Genomic DNA, 13,188 nt, shown 5'->3' with positions numbered 1-13,188 from the left:
TGTTTACGTGTTTTTTGGTGTTAAAGTAAATTAACAGTGAAACTTAGTACCGTAAATTAAAACATGATTAAGAACGCATACATTCATGTTCACATATAGATCTTATCACATCATGATTATCACATATATTCATATAATCAAGAAGGAATACACACTTACCTTGATCCATGAGTGATCCTACTTGAGCAGTTACTTTATATCCTTTGTTTCAATCTATCTCTTGACAATTACATTGTTGTCACACACTTTCTTGATGGCTAACAGTGAGATAACTACTATTTGCAGAGACAAAACCCTATTCCCTTAATTCCCAATCTTCATCAGATGTAGGTTTTCATTAGGTATCATCAGATATATATTTCTCACGTTAACCAATGGACCTTTAATTTTATTATTATTATTATTAAATCATATTCGGGCCCAAAGCCCAAACTCCATGTCATGTGAGTCACTTTATAGAAATTAATTTACATCATTTCTCACACTCATCCAACAAAATCAAGGATATAGAAATAATAAGAGTCATGGCGGTTACATGTCATTTCAATCAACACATTTCCTTCCATGTACTACTATATCATTCTTTCTCCTTAATATGACTTTATAATGAGAAATCCATAATAGGTTAAAACATAATGTCATTTTTCATCAATAACAACATAATTTGTTTTGCACAACATAATTAACATGCATATACATAAAGTAGAAAACATAAATTTCAGAAACTTTATTTATCAATGAGCTCATAGTGTCAAATAAGCATTAATAACAACATTCATCATTTACTAGTAGACATAATGCCCATGTTTACAACATGACCAGTAAATGTTTTGGGCGGTAACCCTTTTGTTAAAGGGTCAACAATCATAAGATCAGTGCTAATATGTTTTATTAACACTCTATGTTTCTGAACTTCTTCTTTAACGGCAAAGTATTTCAATTCCATATGTTTAGCACATTTGGAATACTTGTCGTTTTTAGAAAAGAAGACAACTACAGAGTTATCACAATAAATTCTCAGCGACTTGACAATACTATCAACAATTCCAAGTCCTGAAACAAAATTCTGCAACCAATTAGCTTGAATTGTGGCCTCAAAGCATGCCATAAATTCAGCCTCCATGGTGGATGCAACAATGACTGACTGCTTCACACTTTTGCATGAAATTGGTCCTCCGGCTAAAAGATACACATAACCAAATGTAGACTTTCATGTATCCACACAGCCAGCAAAATCTGAATCTATATATCTAATCACCTCAAGATGATCAGATCTTTTATAAGTAAGCATGTGATCATTCGTTCTTTGTAAGTATCTTAAAACTTTCTTTGCAGTTTTCAAATGATCCAATCCTGGATTACTCTGGTATCTACCAAGCATACCAACTACAAAACTAATATCTGGTCGTGTACAAGTTTGAGCATACATTAAACTCCCAACAATAGATGCATAAGGTATATTCTCCATTTGTTTCCGTTCCAAATCATTCTTTGGACATTGCATGAGACTAAATTTGTCTCCTTTCTGTATTGGAACAGGAGATGTTGAACATTTATCCATTCTAAATATCTCTAAAACTTTATTAATATATGCTTTCTGAGACAAACCTAACAGTCATTGTGATCTATCACGGAATATCAATTCCTATCACGTAGTATGTCTCACCCATATCTTTCATCTCAAAGTTATTAGAGAGAAACTTCTTAGTCTCACTTAATAGACCAAGATCATTAGTTGCAAGCAAGATATCATCAACATGCAGAATCAGAAATATAAACTTGCTCCCACTGACCTTCAGATATATACACTGATCAACGATGTTTTCCTTAAATCCAAAGGACACAATGGTATCATTGAACTTAAGATACCATTGTCTAGAAGCTTGTTTAAGCACGTATATTGATTTCTTAAGTTTACACACCATGTGTTCATTTCCTTCTTCAATGAACCCCACTGCTTGGTCCATATAAACATCCTCTTCTAAATCCCCATTCAAAAAGATAGTTTTAACATCCATCTGATGCAACTCAAGATCATAATGAGCTATTAACGCCATGATAGTTCTAAAGGAATCTTTCTTAGAAATAGGTGAAAATGTTTACTTATAATCAATGTCATCCTTTAGAGTAAAACCTTTGGCAACAAGTCGGCCTTTGTAACGTTCGATATTGCCACGAGAGTCACGTTTAGTCTTAAAGATCCATTTACACCCAACTCTCTTGCATCCTTTTAGCAATTCTATAAGGCCACATACATCATTCTATGCCATTGATTTAAGCTCATCTTTCATGGTATCTAACCACTTATCAGAATTATCATCATTGATGGCATCTGAAAATGAAACTGGATCATTATCAATACTTATGTCATTTTCTGACTCTTGTAGATAAACTACATAATCATTCGAAATAGCAGACTTTTTTTCTCTTTGAGATCTTCTTCATTCTATTTCTTGTGGTTGTTCTACTACAGGTTCGTTGTTAACCTCGTGATCATTAATTTGTTGTTCTTCATCATCGTTGAGTGGTTCAACTACATTAGGAACAACAATACTAGAAGTTGAAGTACTAGTTAAAGGAACTTGTACTCTGACTTCCTTAATCTCAACATTTCGTGAAACATCACTCCCACTGGTTTCACCATTTTCAATGAACCGTGCTTTTCCAAATTCAATAACTCTTGTGCTATGGGTAGGACAGTAAAACATATACCCTTTTGACTTTGCTGGATAACCAATGAAAAATCCACTGATTGTTCTTGCATCCAATTTCTTTTCTTGCGGATTGTATATTCTAACTTCTGCCTGACATCCCCAAACATGCAGGTGTCTCAAACTGGGTTTCCTTCCTGTCCACAATTCAAAAGGTGTCTTTTGAACTGCCTTACTAGGAACCCTGTTCAACAGATACATGGCAAATATTAAAGCATACATCCACAATAAAACAGGTACAATTGACTTACTTAACATGCTCCTAACCATATCCATTAAGGTTCGATTACGCCTTTCTGAAACACCATTTTGTTGTGGTGTACCTGGCATTGTGTATTGAGCACAAATACCACATCTCTCAAGGAACTTAGCAAACGGACCAGGATGCTATCCACTTTCATCATACTTTCCATAATATTCACCACCTCTATCTGACCTGACAATTTTCACCTTTCTATCTAATTGTCATTCCACTTCATTTATATAAACTTCCAAGGCATTCACTACTTGTGGTTTTTCATGCAGTAAATAGACATAACCATAACGTGAAAAATCATCAATAAAGGTGATAAAATATCTTTCTTTATTGAAAGAATTTACATCAAAAGGTCCACAAATATCAGTGTGTATAATTTCAAGAAGTTGAGTACTTCTTGTGGATCCCTTCTTTGTGTGTTTTGTTTGTTTGCCTTTAATACAATCCACACATACATTTAGATCAGTAAAATCTAAACTTGGAAGTATTTCATTCTCTACTAATCTCTCCATCCTTTCTTTGGAAATACGTCACAAACGTTTGTGCCATAATGATGAGAATCAAAAAGATGTTATCAATAGAAGAAATGGACAAGGGACAAATCATTTAAAGTTCTTCTTATTAGTCTTTGCAAAAGATGAGGCCCAAGCCCAAAGCCCAAGAAGGCCCAAGCCCAAGAAGCCCAAGTCCAAACCATGAAGGGCAAGGCCAAGCATTAAATAAAAGAGCATCATTTGAATGACTCTTGTAGGAGGTGTGGATATTAAATAAATAGGTGTGAATGTATTAGAGAGAGTCACTTTGTCCATGTGACTTAGTAGGGGGGTGTAGGTGTAGTTTTTAGGAGGTGTCATAGTAGAAAAAGGTCACACCTCCCATGTGACTTGTTTTTTGTGGGAATTTCAAATGAGTTTTATTTGAAATTTCCCACCTATTTTTCAGCACCTCTAGGCTATAAATAAAGGTGCTTAGCTTGTACAATTCAGATTGGAATTTTATAGTAGAGAGACTATACTCAATTTTGGAGAGAATTTGTGAGTTTTGAGTCTTCCTCTTCTTTGCCTTATCTTGTGAGCTATGGTGAGCTTCAAGTGGTGGCACTCCATCACTTATCTTGGTTCAAGGTTCCAAGTGGCGTGAATGGCTTCTTCCAATTCTCAAAATCCAGCAAGCATCTTATTCTATAAGTGTTCTTCTTCCCTTTTCTTCAATTTTCCATTCGGTAGTTTTGATTCCTAGAGTTTACTTCTTTTTCTACCATTTATTTTTGTGTTTTCAGCATTGTGTTCTTAATTCTGTTTTGGTTCAGTAGCTATCATTTAAATTCTGTCCAGTTTTAATTCTAGTTCTTCTTTCCTTTTGTTTTGATTCAATTTGACAATACATGGACTTCAATATGAGTCTTGGTTGGTGCTTAGTTTTGGTGAGTTCTTGAATTTAGAACATTGATCCAATTCTAAAGTAAAGTGTCTTTCAAATCCAGCTCAAGTTGTTCCTAAGAATGTCAAGAATCATGTGTTCTTGTAGTTACATTCACATCATGTGGTATCTAGAGTCTAGGCTTGTTTCTTGCTTTAATTTTGAGTTGTATTGCACTTTACATTTCAAGAGCTCTTAAATTTAAGTTGTTTACCATTCTGTTTTAGGATTTATTTTGAGTTTTCTTGCTGTTTTCTTTTGTTACACCATGTGTTTGTGAAAAGGTTTCTAGCACTCATTGTTCATATGAGTATGGCTGCTCTTTTGGAATGGCATTCTCCTTCCTAGAGCTGACCTTAAGCTTCCTTTCACTTGTGGTTATATCTTGTTATATGTCTTTTAATTTTGTAATCATGTCAAGTTTTGTCTTAGTCATGTTATTCCATAATTGTCATTACTTCTAGTAGTACTTTTATTGCTTTCATTGTTTCTTGCTTTGGTTTACTTTCTGTTTTTTTTGAGTTTATTGCTTGATCCTTTGTGCATTTTCATTTTTAGATTTGAGTTCATGCTTGTATTTTCATTCTATACAAGTTCCTTTACACAATTTCCATTATGTCTTTGTTAGTCATCATACTGTTTTTCATTCCTAAATAGGCTCCTCTGTTTTCTTACAAACGTGCTACTGTTTTCAATTTCCTGCAATTAATTGGCTGATAGGAAATTTGTGAAAATTTGGATTTACATACTTCAAAGTGTTACAAAAGCATAGAAAAAAGAATCACTCAAAAATTCCAAGTACACAAAAAATGATAAATAAAATAGGAAAAGTGTACAATACTGCCGAAAAGAATACGGTAATTGGGCAGCAATTTTGAAAAATTTATTTCTCTCAATTGGCTTACTGTTTTTACCTCATTCCAGTGCCATTTTTGAGTTAAGACATTGAAGTTTCTGTGGTTAATTTTTCACATTCCAGTTCGCTTTCAATCGGTACAGTTAAATCTGTAAACATAGCACAGTTTGCTTTAAAAAAAAACAAAATTCCAGTAGCTGTTTTCTGTTTTCTTTAATCTACTCTAGCACTTTTCTTTAGGACTCTTTTTGTGTGCCTTCTTTATTCATTGAGTTCCTTATTTTTCTTGATTGTCTTTCATTCATATTCTTTCTAGTTTGTCATACATTACTCTCTGTTTTTGGTTTAGCTTTTATTGTTTACACCTTTTTCTTGCTTGTCTTTTTGTTCTTCTTAAAAGTTGTGTGGAGACTTGTTCTTAAGTAAGTTGGTTTGCTGTGACCTATTTCACTTGAAGCTACTCCATTCCACAAGCAAGGCTTGGTTGAGGACAGAATACTTTCTTGGAGTGGTTTGAGTGCTTTCTTGGGCATTTTCCAGCAACCTATATCTCACTGTTTTTAATTGTTTAACAAGTTTCTTTAACTGTTTTGTTTGCTGTTTTTGTGTATTTTCTGCTCATGGCTCATTTCTCTAGTGGAGAGTCCTCCAAACCGTGCTCACCACAAAAGGCAGCCCTTTATGAAGACTTAAAGAATGCCAAGCAATCCAATGCTCACTATCTTGAGGTGATAAGGAAGATGGAAGCACGGCTCCAAAGTTTGGAGTTAAACCGAGAAGAAATGCATCAAAACCGTGAGAGAAGAACTCCTCCTCCTAGTCGGCATTCTTCAAGGCACTCCCATGGTTATTATGAAGACAATCCAAGGCCAAGACATCATCACCATGAAGCGAGGCGCCAACATGTGGCTGACCCTTGTTCTCCTAATGTAAAACTTCCTAGTTTTAGTGGTGAAAGTGATCCCAATGTATACTTAGGATGGGAGGCTAAGGTTGACCAAATTTTTGATGTAAATGGGGTTAGGGATGAGCATAGGGCTAAGTTAGCTTCTTTAGAATTTTTGGACTATGCCATGCAATGGTGGCATCGATATCTCATGGACATTGAACTACACAAGAGGCCGCCCGTGGTCTCTTGGAACGATTTGAAAGCTTGTTTACGCGCTAGATTCGTACCCCCACACTTTAGGAAAGACCTATTGTTGAAACTCCAACGGTTTCATCAAGGCGCGCTAAGTGTGGATGATTACTTTAAACAATTAGACACGCTTTTAATTCGAGTTAATATGGATGAGAGTGAGGAAGCTAAGATAGCTAGGTTTGTGAGTGGCCTTCGAAGGGACATTCAAGACGTGGTAGAGTTACAAGAATATTCTTCTTTGGAAAATGTGGTGCACCTTGCTGGTAAAATTGAAAATCAACTTGCAAGGAAAAATGCTTTCAAAAATTCTTCTAAGGATAACTACTACCACTCTTCTTGGAAAAATAAAAATAACTCTTTTTCAAATATCCCTTCTAAGGACTCTACTTTCAACCCTAGAGAGTCTAAGCCTTCCACTTCCAATTCTAGGCCTAAATCACCACCTAAATCGTCTAGTAAGAAGTGTTTTAAATGTTTAAGCTATGGACATATTGCTTCTAATTGCCCTACTAAACGAACTATGTATATGCATGATGGGGTAGATAGTAGTGAGCATGAGTCTGAATCTTCTAGACATTCCTCACCTTCTAGATCCCCAAGTGAGAGTGAGAGTGAAAACCCACATGAGGGTGACCTATTAGTAATAAGACGCATGCTTGGTCAAGTTTTAAAACCTTTTGATGAAACTCAAAGAGAAAATATTTTTCATTCAAGGTGTCTTATTAATGATAGAGTATGCTCTTTGATTGTGGATGGGGGGAGTTGTGCAAATGTGGTAAGCACAAGAGTGGTAGACAAACTTGGATTACCTACCATCTCTCATGCCAAGCCCTACAAATTACAATGGTTAAGTGAGGTAGGTGAGATTGTTGTTAACAAGCAAGTCCTCATTACATTTTCTATTGGTAAATATAAAGATGAGGTTTTGTGTGATGTTGTCCCAATGGAAGCCACACATATTCTTTTAGGTAGGCCATGGCAATTTGATAGAAAAGTTTTTCATGATGGCTTTACCAACAAAATGTCTTTTAACTTCCATGGGCACAAAGTCATTCTTAAGTCTCTCTCTCCAAAGGAAGTTCATGAGGACCAAGTTAAAATGAGAGAAAAGAGAGAGAAAGAAAATGATATAAAAAATTCCAAGAGAAGCCTTCTCATGTCCACACAACAAGTTAAAAAGGTAATAGTTACTCAAAAGCCTATTTTTTTAGCTATTCCTAGGACTATTGAATGTGAGTCGGCTAAGGATAGTCCCACATGTTTGGACAATTTGGTAAAAAAATATGAAGATATGTTTCAAGATCCTCCTAAAGGCTTACCACCTCTAAGAGGGATTGAACACCAAATCGACTTCATGCCCGAGCTTTCTTTACCAAATAGCCTTGCATATAGGACCAATCCCAAAGAAACTAAAAGAGAAAATGAAAAAACAAATGAAGTACATGATAAACCGAGTCATAATACCTTCTCAACTAATTCAATTTTGTTGACTCGTGCTACGCCTACAAGGTATCCTTCTTCTTTGTCTTGTTCATTACCCAAGGTTCCTACTTATACACCATATTGGATGAAGAATGTTAAGGATGATTTTTTCATACCTTCTAGTTTTCCAAATAATATCATTTCTAAACAATCTTTTCCAACATGGGCTATGTATAGGACATCTTTTTCTGAACTCCCAACATTTCAACGTACTAAGTCATGTTTGCCTATTTCTTCTTGTATTCTCTTATCTAATTGCAAACATACTTTGTTTTATGCAGGAGTACTGAATTCGTGGACGAATTCTCTCCAACTTGGGGAGTATGATGAGAATCAAAAAGATGTTATCAATAGAAGAAATGGACAAGGGACAAATCATTTAAAGTTCTTCTTATTAGTCTTTGCAAAAGATGAGGCCCAAGCCCAAAGCCCAAGAAGGCCCAAGCCCAAGAAGCCCAAGTCCAAACCATGAGGGGCAAGGCCAAGCATTAAATAAAAGAGCATCATTTGAATGACTCTTGTAGGAGGTGTGGATATTAAATAAATAGGTGTGAATGTATTAGAGAGAGTCACTTTGTCCATGTGACTTAGTAGGGGGGTGTAGGTGTAGTTTTTAGGAGGTGTCATAGTAGAAAAAGGTCACACCTCCCATGTGACTTGTTTTTTGTGGGAATTTCAAATGAGTTTTATTTGAAATTTCCCACCTATTTTTCAGCACCTCTAGGCTATAAATAAAGGTGCTTAGCTTGTACAATTCAGATTGGAATTTTATAGTAGAGAGACTATACTCAATTTTGGAGAGAATTTGTGAGTTTTGAGTCTTCCTCTTCTTTGCCTTATCTTGTGAGCTATGGTGAGCTTCAAGTGGTGGCACTCCATCACTTATCTTGGTTCAAGGTTCCAAGTGGCGTGAATGGCTTCTTCCAATTCTCAAAATCCAACAAGCATCTTATTCTATAAGTGTTCTTCTTCCCTTTTCTTCAATTTTCCATTCGGTAGTTTTGATTCCTAGAGTTTACTTCTTTTTCTACCATTTATTTTTGTGTTTCCAGCATTGTGTTCTTAATTCTGTTTTGGTTCAGTAGCTATCATTTAAATTCTGTCCAGTTTTAATTCTTGTTCTTCTTTCCTTTTGTTTTGATTCAATTTGACAATACATGGACTTCAATATGAGTCTTGGTTGGTGCTTAGTTTTGGTGAGTTCTTGAATTTAGAACATTGATCCAATTCTAAAGTAAAGTGCCTTTCAAATCCAGCTCAAGTTGTTCCGAAGAATGTCAAGAATCATGTGTTCTTGTAGTTACATTCACATCACATAAGAAAGCAGAACATTCATTCATTAAACTACGTTTAGTGCCAACATTATGATGCGAGGTCATAAGAGTTTCAGCATATAAATTATCAAGATTCAATCTATATAATCCATCATAAAGAGTACCAGATCCAATCAAATAGGTATGCTGATATAAATTGAAACAACCATTCCCAAATTTAAAAGAGTATCCGACAACATCAAGTTTAGACAATGAAACTAAATTCCTAGATATACTAGGTACATAAAAGTATCCATCAAGTCTAACTAAAATCCAGTGTCGAGGATTAAACGATATGTCCCGACAGCTTCCACTGGAACCTTCTCTCTATTTCCCATGAAGACAAACTTTTCATTTGGCTTTATGGTTCGGGTTGAAAGGAATCCTTGCATCATATTAGAAACATGAGTTGTTCATCCAGAATCAATCCACCAAGAATTATGTGGAACTTCAGTTAAGTTTGATTCAAAACATACATAATAAGCATTATGCTTACCCTTCTTTTCAAACCAAGCCTTACGTTTCAGACAATCCTTTTGGAAATGTCCAGATTTCTTGCAGAAATGACATTTGTCATTCTTCTTCTAGAGCTTAGTAGAGGACTCATTTATCTTCAGTGGTCCTTTACTGTTTCCATGTTTCTTGAAGACTTTCTTTCCAGCTCCCTGATTGTTCACATAATGTATGGAGTGGTTTCCTTGATTTTTCAGTCTAGTCTCTTCCTGAACTAACATGTTATGCAATTCATGCATATTCCACTTATCTTTCATAGTATTATAGTTCATTTGGAAAGGACCATACTCAGACGGTAAAGAGTTCAAGATGAACTGTACGAGAAAATTCTCATCCACTGCCATTCCAAGAGACTGAAGTCTTGCCACAATATTAGTCATTTCAATTACATGTTCGTGCATAGTACGAGAACCATCAAATTTCATGGTGGTTAATGTACTCATTAATGTCCCAGCAAGATACTTATCATTTTTTTGGGAGCGCTCTTCCACAAATTTCATAAATTCTTTTGCATTCTTGGTTTTGGGAAGAGCAGACTTAATATTGTTTGCTATGCTCATTCGCATAAACATCAGACTAAGTCTGTTTGACTTTTCCCAAGCCCTATAATGAGCTTTTCTCCTCATTGCTACTATCATCAGTAATAACAATTGGTTTCTCGATTCGAATGGCCAAATCAAGATCCAATACACCTAAGTGAAATTGGACTTGTTCACTCCAGTAAAAAAAATTTAAACCATTAAAGACTGGAACAGACGTAGCTTGCGAATGTAAGGCTACAAGAACACATATTGCAATCACACATGCTTAACATTAATACTTCGAGTCATAAACTAAACATATTATACAGATTCAGAAAACATTCTAAGCATATTAATGTTCTCCTTTGGGAGAAACATTAATACCCAAAACATAATGATGCTAATAATATTAACATTATTTGGAAAGATATATGCATTAACTAGAAACACTTGTTATCTTTGGATATACAAGCAAAACTAATAACAAATACTCACTGCCAACAATCATATCCATTAATTATAAGGACAACTAATCAACCTTTGGATGATCCAAAAATGTCTTATAATAATGAATTTCCATTTACCCATATATAAATAATTTAGCATCCATTCTATAGGTAATTGAAATAAAATTTATCAGTAATCTGGAATTAAATAAAACTTAAAGATTTGATCACTTTGGTAATTAGCAAATCTATCATACAAATAATTCCAAAAATTATATCATTAATTGAAATAAAATTCATCCATAATTTGAAAATAAATAAAACATAAAGATTTTATTACTTTGATGATTACAAATCTATCATACAAATAATTCCAAAATTTCAATTTAAAATTTAATACATAAAACGGAAAAAATATTTTTTCATTCTTCACTTTCAATTAATTAATTAAACTTTAATATAATTTAAATTGAATTAATTATAATAATAACATAAGGTGGAATTAATTAATTCATACATGCATATTTTTTTTTTTTTTATAATTTCATCATCACGTGCAGCTTCATTTTTTTCAATTGAATTATAAAATCAAATAATTAAACTTTAATATAATTAAAAATGACATAAAGAGACACACACCACTAAAGCCACACCAACACTGGTTACGAAAAGCCTTCATCCCTTACACAAAAGCCCATCGGACCCAAGCACTAAACAGTGGTTCTGAGACACCCACTTTAGCACCCAGACATACTCTACGCAGTCACCGACGACATGCCCTAAGCCATGAACTACCGCGCGCCAGCTATGAACCACCGCGCGAACCGCTGCACGAACCACCGCGCGAACAAGGGATGTTGGATCCCGTTCAGGGAGACAACCACCAAACCATCAAAGGTCATCGTGCGAAGCCATTGCTCCCCCTCTCCAACCCTGACGCCACCGCGCCGTCAAAGGGCGCAATAACCACCGCTCCAACCACAAACCGTCGCGCCTAGGTTTCAATCTTGATCCTTAACGCTGAACCAAGTCGCGGCCAACCGCGTCATCACTGCAGGCATTACGGGCGACGAAGATGGACAAGCGGCGGCGGATGGCTTGCGGTTCCGCTAATGGGTTCATAGGGTGTTAACGTCGTTAATGGCGTTGGGTGTAGGAAGATTAGGGTTCTGTTATTGAGGAATGGAAATTTTGATCCATAAACCCTAATTTTAAAATTAGGGTTCTCCAATTGGGATTAATTAAATTGGGAACAAAATTAGGGTTCTTAAAATTATGGGAAAACATTAATGGAGAATCACAAAACGAGAAAGAAGGCTCTAATACCACATGTAAATTAAAACATGATTATGAACGCATACATTCATGTTCACATATAGATCTTATCACATCATGTTTCTCACATATATTCATACAATCAAGAAGGAATAGACACTTACATTGATCCATGAGTAATCCTACTTGAGCAGTTACTTTATCTCCTTTGTTCCAATCTATCTCTTGGCAATTACATTATTGTCAATTATTTGCAGAGATAGAACCCTATTGCCCTTAATTCCCAATCTCCATCAAATGTAGGTTTTCATTAGGTATCATCAGATATATATTTCTCACGTTAACCAATGGAGCTTTAATTCTATTATATTCGAGCCAAAACCCACACTCCATGTCATGTGAGTCACTTTATAGAAATTAATTTACATAATTTCTTACATATTCCATTTGTCTTCTAAATGTTGCAATCAACATATAATTTTACTTATGTGTTTATTGGATAAAAAGAATTATTAATAAAATTGATTTTGAGGTTGTGGTTTATGTTTACTTGTTTTTTTTTTTTTTGTTAAAGCTAAATTAACAGTGAAACTTAGTACAACATTTTTTATCTGATACAAAAATATTTTTAAGCTGAAATTACTTTAAATAATTTTGAATTTTAATGTCCTAATCAGGGATCTGAGACTTCAAACACCCGATCAAACAAACACTTCTATTCAAAATCAAATTCTGAACACAGAAGGTTAATTAGTAGCCTAATGTGATAAAGAAAAATTGAATGTGAAACAAATGACACAATTGTTTTTATTGGAACTGCAGCTCCACAACATCAATTTTTTTTCAAATAACTACTGTAAAGGCTGATGGGTCATTTTTTTTTTCTTTTTCTTTTGCTTTTTTTAGCTTTAATGTGAATGGCTGTAGATTTTTTTATAAACATTTTTAATAGTTTTTTTTAAAATGGTGTAATTCTATTTGGTGTTTTTTGAAATGGATAATTTATTTATTTATTTTTGAAATTTGACAAGTTGTGTATGTGGAATATGATTTAGTAGAATTTGATAGAACTGTTGTACATGGTAAATATGATCATTAAAAACTTTATACTGAAAGCATATTTGAAAGTATGATATGCCTAATTTTAAAATATTTTTTTTATAAAATGAAATGAAATTATACTATTTACAGGAAAAAAACACTTTTAATACACTTTTGTAAGTGTTGATCAATCTTTCTTTATTTGGATATTAAT

The 13,188-nt window shown here is 34.4% G+C and overlaps 1 protein-coding gene across 1 annotated transcript; it reads right to left on the bottom strand.

Moving 5' to 3' along the window:
• Nucleotides 1-9,762: 9,762 nt before the first annotated feature.
• LOC150027994 (uncharacterized) lies at nucleotides 9,763-10,317 on the bottom strand. The gene has a single exon (XM_090300990.1). The coding sequence runs from the start codon at nucleotides 10,315-10,317 to the stop codon at nucleotides 9,763-9,765; it is 555 nt and encodes a 184-aa protein (XP_090157116.1).
• Between the last annotated feature and the right edge of the window lie 2,871 nt (nucleotides 10,318-13,188).

Source organism: Phaseolus vulgaris, chromosome 4 (genome assembly GCF_051622355.1).
Source record: "Phaseolus vulgaris cultivar YP4 chromosome 4, ASM5162235v1, whole genome shotgun sequence".
NCBI classification, from domain to species: Eukaryota; Viridiplantae; Streptophyta; class Magnoliopsida; order Fabales; family Fabaceae; genus Phaseolus; species Phaseolus vulgaris.
The sequence above is the reverse complement of the archived record's forward strand: the minus strand, read 5'-3'. Positions and strand labels throughout refer to the sequence as shown.

Coding starts and splice junctions, on each gene's coding strand:
- LOC150027994 (XM_090300990.1), bottom strand. CDS start 10,317: ATGAGGAGAAAAGCTCATTATAGGGCTTGGGAAAAGTCAAACAGACTT.